This window comes from Plectropomus leopardus, chromosome 9, assembly GCF_026936395.1.
Source record: "Plectropomus leopardus strain MGB_pleo_1.0 chromosome 9, ASM2693639v1, whole genome shotgun sequence".
NCBI classification, from domain to species: Eukaryota; Metazoa; Chordata; class Actinopteri; order Perciformes; family Serranidae; genus Plectropomus; species Plectropomus leopardus.
Genome location: NC_142184.1, coordinates 37,328,928 through 37,347,504, shown reverse-complemented (window position 1 = coordinate 37,347,504; position 18,577 = coordinate 37,328,928). Strand labels below are relative to the sequence as shown.

Here is an 18,577-nt window from a genome sequence, read left to right as displayed (position 1 = left end):
TTGTAACACTGGGTTAAAATTCAATGAAGGCAGCTCTCCCAAATCCTGACTCAATCTAATCCCTAGATATTTCATACCTTTAGGGATCCACTGGAAATTAAATTTTTGGACCATATATGAGTAACACAGGGCAGATATTGGCATAGCCTCTGATTTGTCCCAATTTATAGAATAACCTGACAGATTGGAATATGACTGAATAGTATCCATCAAGTGGGGTAGGGAATTAGGCGGGTCTGTTACCACTGCAAGAATGTCATCTGCATAAAGCAGTAATTTATGTTCCTGACCACCGCACTCAACCCCCTTAATGCCTCCATTTGTTCTGATACTAATAGCTAATGTCTCCAAAAAATAATAAATAATAGCGGGCTGAGAGAGCAGCCCTGACGGGTCCCTCTAGAAAGGTTAAAGAATGGTGAGATAACCCTGTTAGTTATCACAGCCGCCTTTGGCTCTGTATACAGAATCTTAACCCACTTGGAAAAATGTGGACCGAACCCAAAGTGTGACAGGGTGGAGAAGAGGAAGTTCCACTCCACCCTGTCAAAGGCCTTCTCAGCGACTAAGGAAATGGCTGCTATCGGTACCTCTTTAGACTGGCCAAGCCACATTAAGTGCAGCAGTTTTCTTACGTTATCTGAAGATGATCTGTTTTTCACGAAGCCCACCTGATCGGGGTGTATGATGCTTGGCAGGAATTGTTGGAGGCGTAATGCAAGTATCTTTGTTAATATTTTGCAGTCCAGATTAAGCAGGCTGATAGGTCGATAATTGGATGGGTTTGTTGGGTCTTTATCCTTTTTGGGAATTAGGGATATCAGTGCTTCATTAAAAGTAGGTGGTATCTGGCCCAGCTCAAAAGCTTCCTGATATACCTTCTGCAGTACTGGAGCAAGGATGTCTATATACTCTTTATAGTACTCTGCAGGAAGTCCATTGTAACCAGGAGATTTTCCAGTTTTCATTAATGAAACAGCCTTTCTTATTTCATTCTCAGTTATCGGGGACTCCAACCTCTCCACCTGTTCAGGGAGTAACTTAGGCATATCAATTTTAGAGAAAAACAAGTCTTGCTCTTTCTGCTTCTCTTTACATGGTATTGTTGATGTGTATAATTTTTCATGGAATTTTTGAAACTCCTTATTGATATCCTTGCCTGCAGTTAACACTTTGTCCCCTTGTTTTATAGCTGAAATTATATTTGAGGAATCCTTCTCTTTCACCTGTCTAGCTAATAGTTTTCCTGTTTTCTCTCCTCCCTCGTAGCAGTCTGTTTTTAATCTAAACAAGGCATAAGCCACTTTATTATTGTATATTTCGTGTAGTTTAAATTTAAGCGTGCAAAGTTCCCGATACTGAGAGTCTGAAAAATTTTCTGAGAGTTTATTTTCTTTTAACTTAATTTCATTCTCCAATTCACTAATTTTTTGCAGGCTCTCTCACTTCTTCTTGGAGGCATAAGCTATAAATTTTCCCCTAACATAGGCCTTAGAAGCCTCCCAGACAGTTTTGATTTCCTTAGTGCTGCCTATATTTATTTCAAAAAATGATTTTAAATCCTCCCCAATTAAGGTTTTAAATGACTTGTCCTGTAAAAGAGCCGTATTCATCCTCCATCTGTACCCTTTACCCACTTCAGTTTCCATCTTCAAACACAATTCTACTGCTGCACGATCAGTTAGTGCAATACTTTTAATATCACAGCTAATTACATTAGTTATCAGGGGACTTGCAATCAAGAATAGGTCTATTCTAGAGTGAGATTTGTGACAGTGGGAGTAGAAGGTATATTCCTGTTTGTTGGGATTGGTGAGCCTCCATATGTCTGTGAGATTCAAGTCCTCTTTTAACATTTGAATTGCTTCTCGGTCTTTAGACCTTGGAGTCCCTCTAAGCCTGCTTCTGTCCAGAGTGGGATCTAAAACCTCGTTATAGTCGCCTCCTAATATAATATGGCCATCCATATCTCCCAAAATCGTGTTTACTTCATGAAAAAAGTGCGGGTTCTCATTATTGGGTACGTAGATATTACATAACACCACTTTCACACCCTCTATTAGCGCCTGTATACATATGATCCTTCCTGCTGTATCTTTTACTTCTTTAAGAAGAACAAAGTGTATATTCTTTCTGATTAGGATAATTACTCCATTACGTGCACTTGACAGTGAACTATGAAAAATATGACTTACCCAGCTGCCCTTGAATCTAGACTCCTCACCTTCATTTAAGTGGGTCTCCTTGGCAGGATCCTTGAGGGTGCATGGGAGTTTGCCCAACCAGTCCACATATGCTTTGTGGACTTGGAAAAGGCATTCGACCGTATCCCTTGGGGAGTCCTGTGGGGGGTTCTCAGGGAGTATGGGGTATCGGACCCCCTGATATGGGCCGTCCGATCCCTGTATGACCGTTGCTGGAGTTTGGTCTGCATTGCCGGCAGTAAGTCGGGCTCGTTTCCAGTGAGGATTGGACTCCGCCAGGGCTGCCCTTTGTCACTGGTTCTGTTCATAACTTTTATGGACAGAATTTCTAGGCGTAGCCAAGACGTTAAGGGGGGCGGGTTTGGTGACCTCAGGATTGGGTCGCTGCTTTTTGCAGATGATGTTGTCCTGTTGGCTTCATCAGGCCGTGACCTTCAGCTCTCACTGGATCAGTATGCAGCCGAGTGTGAAGCAGCTGGGATGAGAATCAGCACCTCCAAATCCGAGACCATGGTTCTCAGCCGGAAAAGGGAGGAGTGCCCTCTCCAGATTGGGGAGGAGATCCTGCCCCAAGTGGAGGAGTTTAGGTACCTCAGGGTCTTGTTCACGAGTGAGGGACGGATGGAGCGGGAGATCGACAGGCGGATCGGTGCGGCGTCTGCAGTAATGCAGACTCTGCACCAATCTGTCGTGGTGAAGACGGAGCTGAGCCAAAAGGCAAAGCTCTCGATTTACCGGCCAGTCTTCGTTCCTACCCTCACCTATGGTCACGAGCTTTGGGTAGTAACCAACAGAACAAGATCGCGGGTACAAGCGGCCAAAATGAGCCTCCTCCGTAGGGTGGTTGCGCTCTCCCTTAGAGATAGGGTGGGAAGCTCGATCATCCGGGAGGAGCTCGGAGTAGAGTCGCTGCTCCTCGTCATTGAGAAGAACCAGATAAGGTGGCTTGGGCATCTAATTAGGATGCCTCCCTGGTGAGGTGTTCAGGGCACATCCCACTGGTAGGAGGCCCTGGGGAAGACCCAGGACACGCTGGAGACACTATGTCTCCCAGCTGGCTCGAGAAGGCCTCTGGATCCCCCAGGAATAGCTGGATGAAGTGGCGGGGTAGAAGGGAAGTCTGGGCTTCCCTGCTTAGGTTGCTGCTCCCACGACCCGACCCCGGATAAGCGGCGGACAATGGATGGATGGATGGCATTGTAGATGTGACACATAATGATTTATAAGTGGCAAAGGTCTTATGGATGTGATTGCTGGGGGTTATCTTGCATTATAAATATCAATACTCACTTATTCACACATCAACAATTAACTGTTGTAAGGTCTCGTAGTGTGATATAACAGTCCATGCTGTATCATTAGTTATCATTGTATGTGTTAAGTAAAGTGAGGTACATATTGATGCATTTATAATAAATTATGCTTCATCATCATGTTACATAGACATAGAGTAAGTGTAATCATTTTCATGCATTTATAAGAAAATATGCTGCATCATAACTGATTAATGCCTACCATACACTAGAATACTTATATACTTATACGCATTGTCAGAATTCATTTTCATTTATTTTCAGAGAATTTTTAACAACAGAGTTAGATTTTACAAAGACTGGGGATCTTGCAGTGTCAAAGGTGGACAGAAACTGTTGCAGCCCTTGAATAATGCATGATAAGCCCCAGCATTCAACCTCTACTTTATAACAAGTCAAGAGCATCTATAAGATCTGACAAGACTGAACTGGAATGAACCCAAATGCACGACACCAGATATCAAAAGTCAAAAAACACTTTATTATAAAAGGCAGCAAAAAGTCTCTACAAAAACAGATGCAATACACAAAATCACGCTAAAGAGGAAAACTAACAACAAAAATTCTCAGTGATAAGGAAACAAAGTATCAACAAAAATTCACTCAAATGAGGTAACAGGAAAACTTGAGTCCAACAAAGTATCAAAATAAAAATAGGTTTCAAACCTGAACAATACAAAAACTTGAGAAACAACAAGACTTGGCTTGGGCATGAATACGGCGCTGGTTCACTGACTGACGAGACAAGACGAACTGGCAAAGGACAAAGGGAGACGCAGACTATATATACACAAGGTAAGGGGAAACAGGAGGAGACAATCACGGCAGGGCCGACAATCACAATGGCGGAAAACACACAAAGGGAGGAAGTAAGGTGACCTGAAACGAGAGGAGAGTAAGATTTCAAAATAAAACAGGAAATCACAAGACAACATAGACACAAGACAAAAAACCACATAATTTCCTTGACATGACAAGATCCTTGCTGCTTATAAATCATTATAAGTCACATCTCTAACGGTTTATGAGTATTGATATAGTGCATCAGTAAGCATTATATGTGTTCATGTGTGTAGTCATAAAGCATTATGAATGCATTATAATTCTCTATGGATGCTGTCATAATGCATCATAGACGTGGTCTTCATAGAAAATGTTACCTAAAATTGTTATAGCAAAAGGACTTTTGTGAGAAATTCCAACTGTACTCCAATACATTCAAAACTCTGCTGCCTGACTCCTCACTCAAACCTCTTCCCACAACCACATCACCCACATCCTGCTGGACCTTTACTGGCTCCAGTACAAACTGCTCCTCCTCACCTTCAAAGCCCTCCACAACCTGGCCCGTCTTTGAGAATTGTGAAAAGAGCCTTATAAATAAAATGTATTATTGTTATTATTGTATTGTTAAGCAGTACAATAAACCAGTAAAAGACATACCAATCTCTTTGAGATCAATGGTTAAAGGAGACATTCGGTACTGTACAATCTCTCCTTTAACGGCTTTGCATTGAAGGAATTGACTTTTGTGACAATAAATGTACCAACAGAATTTTGGATTTTAAAGAGGTTAAGAAAATAGGGGAGATATATTTCATTTCCACTTTCCACTTTTTCTTGAAGTACGAGGACTTCAAATTTTAAAAGGAGATTCCTTAAATTAAAAAAATAAATAAAAAATAAAGATTGATATTTAATTCTGATGCAAATAACAGTGCATTTGGTGAATTGGAAATTGACAGTTTGAATTAGTGCAGTCCTTCTGGAGTGGCATGCAGAGCTGGAAGACTAAGTTGATCAATAGCACTTGACAGTAAAGATTGTCAAATTTGGTAAGGTAGGTAAGCTATTTGAAAAACAAGACATCCTCTGCCCTTCAGCCTCAGGAAAGGATCTGACAATTTATTAATGGCATTGTGCACCAATAGTTTTCACTTTTTAGCTTGTCATTTTTCTGCACCACCCATTTCTTTTGCATCTTATGTCTTTTTTTTTGAGTCATTTTACATGAATAACATTTACCATCAAACCTTAAGACAGACTGAAACTCTTCGCAATAAAAATGTTTGAGACAATCTGATTTCAACAAAAATGAGGATCAGTCCAAATTGGGAGGGCACTTGCATCCCCCTCAATATCGAAAGTAGTAGATTGGACCAGTCTGACAGGCAGCTCAACACTAACAGTGGCTGTGGAGGCTAGGCTGGCCAATGCCATGGCTGAGGACCAGACAGTAACTGCTGACATCACAAATTGAAAAATAAAAACTCTGACCATTGGCCTTTTCAAACCAGCATGGATGTCTGGGAGTCTTCCTGAACTTCCAAATGGCCGGCCCACCCCCGAGGAAAAGTCTGAAATATTGTGGAATGTTTATTGATGTGCCATGCACATACAGTTGATCCTGAGGAGACAGCACACAGAGACACTCTGCCCTCAGCCATAGCCTCCAGTGAAGACTAAATAAGGATCAAATGCAACTTTCTGCTTGGATAGTCATGAATGCAAACTTGTCCTTTCAATGTTAGTCAGTTTAGTACTGGCATATTGTTTCCCAGTCATAGCATTATATATCACTGTCAAGCTGTGGTTTACAGTCTTGCAAAAACATTATGAAAGTTCTCTGCACAAAATATTACCATCACTGTAATGCTGTGGTTTTATTGGCTTAAACACAAATGCTTTGATTGCATATATTGACTCAGCAAAACAAACTGAACATATAATGTGATGCAAGATCATGATGCAACAGGTATAGCAGCTTTTCACAAAATTTAAATAATCTGATCCAGAACAAAATGGAGATTGAGGTGTCAATTCAGAGATCTGGAAGACGTCTACAAAGCCATTGGGCAGCTGTGGCTTAGAGGTAGAGTGGGTTGTCCTATAATTAGAAGGTCAGTAGTTCAATCCCCAGCTCCCAGTCATTGGAGTGTGAGTGTGTGTGAATGATTACTGAGTAGCAGGTGGCCTTGTACAGTTGCCCTTGGCCACCAGTGTGTGAATGAGTGTGTGCTTTGAGTGGTCATAAAATTATGAAAGCACTATAAAAGCATAGTCCATTTACCATTAAAGACCTTTAATACATGTGATAAAGTTCATGGTGTTTTAGGAAATAGTTGTTGAGATATTTTACTCAGAATCAAAACTGTAAAACTTATGGTACTCAGAAGAAAACCTGGGGATCACTAAAGTCATTAGGAGAGTAGTAGTGGTCGTAATAGTAGTAGTGGTAGTAGTAGTAGTAGTAGTAGTAGTAGTAATAGATGATTATATCTAAAGTAATGGACTGATCAAGCAGACATCTATAGACTGGCCAGGGGCCTTCACCTGAAGGTAGCATTATCCATGGTGGAAATGTAGAAATTGTTGACTCCTACAAGTACCTTGGAACTGTGTTTGACTCTGACCTGAAGTTTATTCAGAATACAGAGTCACTAGTTAAACATGGTCAACAAAGGATCCACTTGTTGCGGAAGCTGAACTCTTTTAGTGTTTCTGAGGGCATCCTATCTTGTTTTTATCATTCTTTTATTGAAAGTCTTTGAACATTTTCTTTCACTTGCTGGTTTAATGGATTGCATGTAAAGGACAGGAACAACCTGAACCAGATAGTTAATGTCTGTTCCAAGATTATTGGAGTACAGCTGAAGGACCTGAGCTCCCTCTGGAAGAAACATTCTCTCCTTTGACTTTTCTCTTATGCCTTCTGGGTGGCGCTACCATGCACCCCCAAGGAAAACACACAGATACTCAAACTCATTTATCCCTTTAGCTATCAGGCTGCTAAACGCTGAGAAATGAACTGGAACTGATTGGTGGCGGAATTTGGAGTTTCAGTGTGTTTTACTACTTAATGCATCTTTAACATTATATTTATTTTATTTATTGCTGATTCTACTGATCTCTTGGCACTGACAGGTGTAGGTGGTTGTCTGTATGCTGCAGTGAATGTCTTGCATTTGTTCCTAATTGTCTGGATTGTTTTAACGAGTTAGGCTAACTGTAAACTGAATTGCCCTTTGGGGATCAATAATGTCGTCTGATTCTGATTCTGATTCTGATATAGCCATTCCATCAGCTTCTTAGCTTAAAAGTCTCTCTTAGATACTTTTTTAGGGAGGCATTCTTGACTCTCAGAGAGGGTTTCTCAGAGGTCAGAGGGGCAGAAAATTAACCATTTCATACTTTGTTAATTTTTATCATCTCAAACTTTGCTGCTGAAGGTGGCAGAAGAACTGATGACTCTTGCATATGAGAATGGAATCAATCTGTTCGATACAGCTGAAGTGTATAATGCTGGAAAGTAAGTAAAACTACACATGGATACTTATTCCAAAATAGTATCAAAATATGACGTGAGACTTGTTTGTTCATAATTAACCACATAAATTTGTTTGTCTTAGTTTACACAAAAAAACTTAGCAAAACCACTATTCCACTACTCTCTCTCTCTCTGTGCTAATCTATTTTCCCAGGGCTGAAGTTGTCTTGGGAAGTATCATAAAGAAGAAAGGTTGGAGGTAGAGTGACTATGCTCACATGACCATCTTACAAAATATCTCCATCCACACTAAAATGCATAAAAAAAAGACTAAACGCTCACCAGGCTAGTTGGAGGAGCCAAGACACTGCAGGAAAAGGGAGATTTCATCCCGCCATTAAACAGCTGTTCACAATCCACCCAGACACCCCTTCAAATGTGCCATCCTCCTTATCAGATATCATATCCATTGTGATGCTCCTCATTGGTTGCTAACACACTTACAGTTTTTGTGTTAATTTATTATCAATGAAACCCCTATTCAGGGCTGGCTCTTGGCATAGGCGATATAAGTGGTCGCCTAGGTCGCCATCTGCTGGAGGGGCGCCGCCACACCGACAGTCCCACTTGGCCTAAGGGAAAATAATAATAAAATAATAATTTTCTATGCCCACTGGCGCCTTCACGCAGTGTTTTCTGTCTAGAAAAAAATATATATATTAACATTACAAATAAATAAACAGTGACATGTTCCTAAATTATGTGTGAGCACGTGATGTGTCATTATTGGGTGCGGAGGTGCGGGTTAGGGTTAGGGCGCCTAGGGCACCAAATTGGGTAGAGCCGGCCCTGCTCCTATTAATACTATAAAAATAGGAGTTCAAGGCCGAAGGAATGGAAATGTCACAAAAATGCACCGCTGTGTGGACCCCATTGTAATTGCTAGATATTATCACTAATATCAGTGCCCAAGCACAATAAGCAGTCTGAGGACCCTACTGACATCATTATGTTTATTAAAGGGGCCCCAGCACTGAACAGTAAGAGGACACTATTGTAAATGCTATTGATTATTATAATTAGAATTGGGGCCTGAGCACCAACTGGTGTGAATTCCCAATAAGGATTAATAGGATTGTCATTATTATTATTAATATAGTGTATTACTGTGTAATATTAGTATATTGTGTTGATTATGAGTTTTCATTAAATACCATCAAATAACTACATGGTATTTGACTGTTAAAAGAAATATATGGCAATATGAAATCTGATATTTTTGTGTGTCTGTTGAATTAGGCAGTTTTCATGATAATATATTGATATTTTTTTGTCATTGAAATACATTTTTCCTGATGCCATTTTTGAGAGAAGAGAGCCACCACAGTCTAATTTGTGTATGACATATGTTCTCACATGCAGGCGTTCCAGTTTAGTCATCACCACCAAAATCTTCTGGGGCGGAAAGTATGTATGTTATCTTTTCCACTCCTTTATTCATTCTTTCTATCATTGCAATTAAGGAAAAAAGGCTCCCCATGAGCCATAAGCTGTTAGGGGAGAACTTAACATGTAATGAAGTGTATACAGTCTGGGGTATTTTATTATTCTGCAATAAAATTAAAAAGAAAAACTGTTATATGAACTGCTTATTGAGTAATTATCATATCCCAGAGACTCCTGTCAGGCATTATTAACATATGTACTGTTACCAGAGAAACTTGGATACAAAAAAGAGGCCAAAAACAACAATTAATTGTAAAATGTATAGCCCTTACCAACCAGTAGAATCTTTTTGGAATGCAGAAACTTGCATTTTCACTCCAAGTCCTCACTCCAAACAACATTCTACTTTCAGATCGGTCATAAATAACAACAATAAAGGGTTCCATTGTTTTACATGTTAATGACAGCTCAAATAGAGGCTTTGTGACTGTTACAATATTCAGTTTGACTTGATATTGGATTTTCTTGCTTTTTTGCCTTAAACTTGGGATACTCAGTACACCATAAGAGACATCTTCAAGTTGACTAAAATTTGTTTTTCAATATATCAAAAAATAAATAAAAAATCATATTTTAACTGATAACCTGTGGAAATAATGACAAAGACCTACCACTGGCATTAAGAGATTGTAGGGATGGGATGAAATAGCAGTTTCTTAGTATAAAAAGAATAACTCCAATAAGTGCTGTAGGGGGGACAAATGGTTAGCCAAATCAAGCTATTTTATTATCTGTGTGTCAGAACTAATGAGAAATAATAACAACAATGGCATATAGACAAAATAGACACAGCTATCAAAGGCTGTTCTGAATTGATATGTCTTCCAAATAGCATAACATTGTAGTTCGTTTTTACTGATGCTCCAATCCAGTCTTAAAAGCCTTTTAAAATGTATATTGTCTTGGCCAGGCATCCGTGTGGACTTTAAATTACTTTAGATTCAGGCGCATACGTTGGTCTCTTGTGATTGGTCGAATCCCCTACCCATGGTACTTGTTTACAATCGTGGCAGTTGTCAGACTGAGTATAGAGACAACATGTTACAAGCTGACAGTATGTCTGATATCAGGCAAATATACTGAAACCTCTTCGAATAACATGATTCTGCATTTCCATTTGTATTGTATTACTTTGTTTGTTTGGATTATTTTTACATTTACTTTATAGCTACTTACATCTGCCTATCCAGTTTGAAATTAAGTCCTTCAGTCCACTTTCTGTAATGACACTGAGTGAACCTGAGATGAGCAATTTTGCCCAAAGGGACATAAAAACAAAATCAAAGTTAGTGAACACAGCATTCAATATTGTTGTTGCAGTGCTTCATTTATAGAAAACAAAATCAGTGAGAGACAGGAAGACATCTTTTAGGGCTCTCCTCAGGTAGCTTCTTGAGTGGCGTTGAACAACACTGCTGTGAACCCATTGCCTCTTTTTCCCCTTGACCTCAACGTGTCCAACGTGTTCTTTTTTCCCCAAATATGATCCACATACTCTGTCAGCCTCACTGCTTTCCTCACCTTACATGAATTGATCTCTTTGTCTGTGATATTGTCCTATAATTTTTATTAAAAACAAACTTAGATACACAATAGGTTTGTGTTTGAGCTTATACATACTCAATATAGCAAAGACCAGTATAAAATGTATATCCCAGTTCCTTTGAAATGTTCTAGTTTTCAAACTCTGAGTTTTGAAGTGACAGATGTTTGTTTTTCAGAGCAGAAATGGAAAGGGGATTGTCTAGAAAACATATCATTGAGGGTAAGATTTTTATTGTGAATAACTGCAGTTTATAAGCGCCGTTCAGACCAAAGATTTCTGAAAAGACAGTTTGAAACTGGAAACTAAAGAAGCTAAAGATTTTTTTTTTCATGAGAACAAAATTACATTAATTTGAAGACACAGACATCGTATATAGCTGCATGTGTCACCAAAGCCACTTAAAATTAGATGCTTGCATGTAATAATACAATTAATATCTAATCTTCTTCATGAAACAGGTCTAAGGGCATCACTAGAGAGACTTCAACTGGAGTACATAGATGTGGTTTTCGCAAATCGTCCAGATCCTAACACACCTATAGAAGGTGGGTGTGCTTATCCTCTGACAGGGCAGACTCTTGTTTCTTGGTTTTATTTAGTTGGCCTGGTCCAATAAGACTTGGGAATGCTGGTTAAGTAGATCTGTGGTTTTCAACTAGAGGTCCAAGGACCCCAAAGGATCCTTAAGGAAGTTTGAGAAGGTTTCCACAAAAATATGGAATAGTTGTTTTCACTACTTAATGCATATTATAACACAGGAAAAGCTACATTTTAAAGTATATTCGAATTTGTGTGGACCAAGCCAAAACTTTGTGGGAACACCATTCCAAAACATTATACAAGGATCAAGGACTCTCTCAACATTTATGTTAGCTGCTTGGCATTCTTGAAACTTGAACTTGTCAGTGTGGCGGCATGATGGCGCAATATAGGAAATCATTCATTGAAAGTAATTTATGCAGCAGCCTAGTGTGTGGGGTGAGACTTAAATGTGAACTCCTCTATCTTTCAATCTGAATCCTGTTTTCCAATATTTTGTTGTCTATGTGACTTGTGGGAACAACAATATTTGAAATTGGTCCAGTATTGAGAGAGAGGGCTGAAACAAAAGCAGGTGGTGAGAATTAGACAATAAAAGCATTAAAAAAAAAAGGCACATTCACATGGGAAGCGAACACCGGACTCCCACATGATTGCCCGGGGTTTATTGGACCCTTCCACCACCCTTCCACTCACCTTATTGACCTTTGTGCTCCTTTATCAGTAGCATTTCAACCTGACGCCGTCCAGCGGTATATCATGCAGATGCAATAGGTTCCATCCTATAGCTTTTATTTATTTCTGTTGTTTGCGGTCTGTCTGGTAATTTCTGAAGCTCACTTGGATTATTTGATCTGTTTTGGTAGAAACGGTGAGGGCAATGACCCATGTGATCAACCAGGGGATGGCCATGTATTGGGGGACATCACGATGGACCTCCATGGAGATCATGGTGAGTTCACACCCAAGTCTCATATAGCATGGAGATGCATTCGTGGGTCCATTTGGTTCTTTGTAACTGCAATTTCACTCACTACCTGAATTGGTGTTAGGTTCAAATTGTTAAATCTACACAGGTCCAGTGATGCCAGCGTTGGCGTTCTCCATCTGTCTGATTCTGTTCGGCAGTTCTACATTTGGATTTTCTAATTGTCCCTTGGCCTGTTTTTTGTTTTTTTTTTAAAATCAATTAATGCACATGGGGTTTGCACTAGGTTCTCTGTGGGGGTATTTTTTTATTAGGTCAGAAATGTTGTGCCTGTGAAGAATTGTATGGTTCACAGCTGTTTTGTTTCCTGTGAAATACTTCCATGTGTATGTTGTAGGAGGCATACTCGGTAGCTCGACAGTTCAACCAGATCCCACCCATCTGTGAACAGGCAGAGTACCACATGTTCCAGAGGGAGAAGGTTGAAGTGCAACTCCCTGACCTCTTCCACAAGATAGGTAAGCAGCTGCCAGTCTGTCAAAAAATTGGTCCCAGCAATTACAATCATGAGGAACTCACTTTCTTCATTAGTATGTTTCATTATGTATCTTTTGGGTTTTTTGTAAGACATTGAATGAGCCATGGTCATGGTTGGGAAATTGCCAATGTGGGCTGACATGTAATATTAATTAATTACAATTAGTTGAAGCTATTAGATTCTTTGTTAAGTTACATTTGAACTTTGTGACTTTGAATCCTTTTGCTAATCCCAGCCTCCTATAGTCCCCCATGCTGTAAAACTGCATTGGTGACAAAAAAAAAAGAAAAAAGTCATTGAACAACACTGCACAAATTGGCTGCACGTGATTTGGTCCATTACAAGAGCTTTTTTTGGGCATGCAGGCATTGGAGCTATGACATGGTCTCCACTCGCCTGTGGGATCATCTCGGGGAAGTATAACAGTGGGATTCCCTTCTGTTCACGCGCTGCTCTTAAGGTAACACTCTTACTTTCCCCACCTCTCATTTTGTCACTCTGTCCCTATTGTTACCATTTATCCTATCCCTTCATCCCTATCATCTAGTTAATCCATATCTTCCCATACTTACTTTGTCAGCTACTTTGTACTTCCTTTATACTCCTGACTACAATTAGGACATAAACGCAACTCAGAAATAAATCTGAAAGCAAACAAGTAAATACTTTGGACATCTATGGTTGGCTGCTCTATCTTGCCATCAGCTCTCAGCACTGTATTGTGCTGTCTGAAACAGGGTTATCAGTGGATGAAGGACAAGATCCTGAGTGAGGAGGGCCACCGTCAGCAAATGAAGCTCAAAGAATTGCAGGCAGTGGCTGAGAGACTAGGCTGCACTCTGACCCAACTGGCAATTGGTAAAAAAACCAAACTATAATTCATTGCTTTGTCTATTCGTTCATCATATACTACGTAGTTGTTCTTTTCTCTAGGATCTGGGTGTGGCTGTCTCTGTTGTAATAGCTTTACTGAAATTGGTGGTTATTTCATTAGATATTATAGCAGTTCTGTCCGCTGTTAATTGTATGCTTATTTTCCAAATTCATTCCATCTTTGATTTCCAATGTATCATGGTAATCTGTAACAAGGTTTATAGATATCCTTGTAGCACCTAACAATGTCATAATTTCCTGAAAATGTAAAAACTCCTAAAAAAGTTAATGAAACTTTAACTACGCTTGGCTGAAAATATAATAGCACCCAATAATGTAATGACTTAAGCAATAATATAATGACAGGTCCTGACTGAAATTGTAATAACTTTTTTTTTTACAATTAATGTAAAAATGGTCGTGGTTAGCACTGTTGCCTCACAGCAAGAGGGTCCCTGGTTCGAAACCCGGTTGGAACGGGGTTCGGTCCAGGCGGGGACCCTTCTGTGCGGAGTTTGCATGTTCTCCCCGTGTCTGCGTGGGTTCTCTCCAGGGTCTCCGGCTTCCTCCCACAGTCCAAAGACATGCGGCTCAGGTTGATTGGTGACTCTAAATTGCCCTTAGGTGTGACTGTGAGTGTGTATGGTTGTCTGTCTATATGTGTCGGCCCTGCGATAGTCTGGCGACCTGTCCAGGGTGTACCCCGCCTTCCGCTCAATGACAGCTGGGATTGGCTCCAGCCCCCCCGCGACCCTTACAAGGACAAGCGGTTACAGAAAATGACTGACTGACTGACTGTAAAAATGAAAACTGATTACACTATGCAAAGCGGTGCTAACTTTGCCTTATCATGAAATAAATTACCAGGAGGTGTAAAAGCATCTAGAAAAAAATTGTTGAAAAGAAGTTAAAGTAGTTCTCAAGGTCAGGTCATCCTTAAAAACAAGAAAACCTGTGAGAGGACCCCCTAATCACCATCTGTGGGTGTGCAATTTAGTAAAAGTCAAAATATCAGGGCGCCTGGTGGCTCAGTGGATAGAGCGACGCCCCATGAGAAGAAGCTGTGTCCTTGCCACAGCGGCTGCAGGTTCAAGTCTGGCCTTGGCCCTTCGCTGCATGTCTCCCCCTCTCTTTCTACCCCTTTCATGCTAACACTGTCCTATCGATTAAAGGCAATAAAAGCCCCCCCAAAAAAATCCTTAAAAAAAATAAATTAAAATGTCTCTACTTTTAAAAGGTACTAAATTTGAAACCCTTTTTGAATGCAGAAATGTCGTAAGATCAGGCGAGCCAAAGGAGACACTTCCATTACATCAGTGTTGACTTAGATGAAAGAGAACTTTTCACTGAGATTGAATCAACTGTTTTATCTTTATCGCTTACATGTGTAACACTGGCCAACTTTGACAGCTTTTGTCATTTTCTGATGGTGTCGAATCTAAGACCCACTCTGGTCTAATGGAAGATCCCCACCAATCAGCATGGTAGGGTTCACTTCCTATTGATCAGGTTTTTAATTTAAGTTTGCCTGATAAAAATGTTCCATTTGCTATATGCCGTAAGTGTCAAATTATAATGCAGGGCCTGGAGTTTACGTTTTCAAAATAAGGGTCAGATATTAGTGTTTTCACTGGGCTAACATGACGCTTACAGTGTAATACATTTTGGATATCCGCACACTTTACATTTCAGGAAAAAAAAAGCATACTTTTTTTTCATGCATTTTAACTCATCATCAGTTTTGAAACACATGGCCAATTTGAAAGGTATTACATTATCTGTACACACTTTCATTCAAGACTTTTATGACATTACAGGTCAAGTTTTACATTTACATTACATTTTTTATCAAATGTAATGCACATTTTATTACATTTTCAGGAAATTGATACATTATTGGGTGCTACAATTGTCATAACCCTAAAAAGTATTTTACTGTGTTTTTTAATTATAAAACATGAATAAAAACAAGTGAGAAAACCACATTGTTCATTCATGAAACATACACTCATTAAAAAAAAGTAGGTTTTTTCTTTGTGTTGTAGTCCAAATGACTTCACTCTGCCTCCATACAATAAACACTGCTCAAGTTCTGCATTCATCTTTTCTTCCTGTGCTGCAAATTCCCACAGCATGGTGCCTGAGGAATGAGGGGGTGAATGCTGTCCTGCTTGGAGCTTCCAGAACTGAGCAGCTGATGGAGAATGTCCGAGCAATACAGGTCAGCTCCATAATCACAGTCATCATTAAAAAGTACCAAACAGTCACATGTCAGAGTTTGGAATGCTTTAAGTCACTTTCACACCTGCTGTTAAGTTTACTTGACACCGACCAAAAAATAAAAAAATAAAAAATCCATTACATGACTAATAATGTTTACAGTCAGTTATTTATCTGCTCTTTGTAATACCAAGACACATGAATATAAATGTCCTATAAGCATGTGCTGCTGCATAAACCTTTGTCAATCACCTGAATTTGATTTCTTTACATTGTTCCTGATGATGCACTGATTCTCTCTTCAATCAGCAAGTTACCAGTCAGTCGGTATAACCTCATATTTACTCCTCTTGGTTCATTTGTAAAAAGTCTGTATAAACAGGAGATGAACCAGAACTAAAACACAATAATGTATCATTTTTTTCCCCTGGGTGTGGACCAAATGTACCCAACTACAGGTGTGAAAGCACCATGAGTCTAAATCTTATTTAAAGATAGAAGGTAGATTTATGAGTCACTTTTTAAGCAAAGTTTAAAAAATGAAATCACATTTGTCCTTGATCCTGCTACATCTTTGGAGTTGAAGAGTGAGTTGCTCAGGCGTGCTGCTGTTGACAGTGTCAATCAATTCCTGCAGTGCATTTTTTTAATTTGTCTTATGTCCTGTTGGCTCTGAACAAGGTCTACCCATCCAGTGCAACAGCTTGATCCAGGATGATGCCCTTATCAAAAATCATAATTTGCCTCAGATGGCTTTACAGCATACAACATCCCTCTGTCCTTAGATCCTCACATCGACTAAGAAAAAACTTCCCCACAAAAAAACCCTTATGACGCAGAAAAAAAAAATGTTAGAAACCTCAGAAAGAGCGACTGAGGGATCCCTCTTTCAGGATATAAAGCATTCTGCCCAAAATTTGGGATTCATTTTTGACTCTGAGGTCTGTTTCGACATGCAAATAAGCAACATAATGCAAAAGTGCTTCTTTCACATCAGGGCGGTTTCAAGATTAAGAATTGTCAGTAAATTTTTCCCTTTCTTCTTGTTCCACAGGTTCTTCCAAAGTTATCACTGTCCATTCTATCTGAGGTGGAAAATCTCTTGGGGAACAAGCCCTGCAGTAAAAAGGCCTCAGACTACAGATCCTAGAAGCTGCAGCGATGAACTGTTATGCTGTCCTGGATGAGAGACAGTAACACACATGGGCAATGCATTTGAATAAGAAATGATAACACTATTCACACAGTGAATAAGCTAAAAAAATGCCATAACTCATTTCACCAAGTCAATGCACTGCAATCAGTACACTTGTTCACATTTGCACTTATTACCACATAATATTTGTACAGTTTGCAGTACTTTTTTGAGTTGTACTGAACTGAAGTTGAAGTTGCTTGAACATAAACTTAAAGGGAACAAAAAAACAAAAAGGCTCTTTGTTTTAATTAGCAGAGCCAATGAAGAATGGAAAAACCATCTAATTACTGAATAAAGTGCAGCTGGGTAATCACAATAGGCATCTTCACTGTCTACAGATTGTTACCTCAGCATGTCGCAGTGTGTGTAACTCAAAAAAGTGATTGTTTTTTGCATTTGCATGCAATTAAACACATGTTGCACAAGACCTGTCAACCAACAAAACAAAGATGTGATGCAGGTATGCTTAAACACTGCTAACACTGGTATTTAGATTTAGACCTGTATTGATTTTTATTCAGGGATTTGATTATAGTTCCACTGATGTCCTGTTTTAGTCAGTTCAAGTTTTAATTAAATTCAATTTTAATACCTGTTGATTTTTTGTGATTTTTTTTTTTTTTAAATTAACCGCTACCTACTGTGAAACACTGTAGTGGGGCTTAAGTGTTTGTGTACTAACCATAAACTGTATATAAAGATGGAAAACACAACAGCTCCCCCAAAGTGAAGCTATTCAATCTGAATCACCCCCTGGTGTCTGTCTGCAGTATAGGTCATAAAGCCCACCCCTCCACGTTAGTTAATGGGACATAGGCCAAACTAAAAACTCACAGTACTTGCCAAATAATTTTTTCCCAAGGATGGTTTCTGTCGCTGAAGGTAGTTCTCATCACCCTGATGTTTGTTCAAGTGTTTGTTTTACTAAAAAATGTTTGGTTTTAATGAGTTATTCACTTCTACAAAAAGGGGATTTTCTACAATGATTGATAGCTGTGACAGCCAATCCATGCACTCGCATTCAACGGTGCTGCTCGTGATTGGTTGGACGACTGTTTTAGCGGGAACTCACTTTCACTACTGCACAGACTGCCGCTCTCAATGACATCACCAATGTAAGATGGCAGCGGCTGTATCCCGGATATTTTAGCTTTACCTAAGCACAGCGGGAGTCAATGAGGATGTGTTATCCATCTTTATATACAGTCTAGGGTACTAACTAGATGACAGCATAGATGCGTGGACGTAGATTTAGTTCCTCGCTGTCCCCTTTGAACCTCTACAATACTTCTCCATTGAGAGTTGTTGTTGTTGTTGTTGTTGTTGTTGAGTTGTCCTGCACGCTGAATCCCAGGTCCTTGAGCCGATGGTTTTGCAAAAAGAGATGTCCAGCAGGACCATGGGCCTGGGGGAAGAGGGCCAGGAGTAAGAGGACAATAAACAG

At 39.6% G+C, this 18,577-nt stretch overlaps 1 protein-coding gene across 1 annotated transcript in view; it reads left to right on the top strand.

Moving 5' to 3' along the window:
* LOC121947139 (voltage-gated potassium channel subunit beta-2-like) overlaps positions 1-17,730 on the top strand; it is a 28,486-nt gene extending 10,756 nt beyond the window's left edge. Inside the window, exons 5-15 of the mRNA XM_042492054.2 lie at positions 7,747-7,826; positions 7,999-8,043; positions 9,207-9,251; positions 11,012-11,055; positions 11,295-11,381; positions 12,243-12,328; positions 12,702-12,822; positions 13,208-13,302; positions 13,580-13,700; positions 15,848-15,936; positions 16,990-17,730. Coding sequence (XP_042347988.2) covers positions 7,747-7,826; positions 7,999-8,043; positions 9,207-9,251; positions 11,012-11,055; positions 11,295-11,381; positions 12,243-12,328; positions 12,702-12,822; positions 13,208-13,302; positions 13,580-13,700; positions 15,848-15,936; positions 16,990-17,085 — 909 coding nt within the window. The 3' untranslated portion in view covers positions 17,086-17,730. The remainder of the gene's footprint in view (positions 1-7,746; positions 7,827-7,998; positions 8,044-9,206; positions 9,252-11,011; positions 11,056-11,294; positions 11,382-12,242; positions 12,329-12,701; positions 12,823-13,207; positions 13,303-13,579; positions 13,701-15,847; positions 15,937-16,989) is intronic.
* The last annotated feature ends 847 nt before the right edge of the window (positions 17,731-18,577 follow it).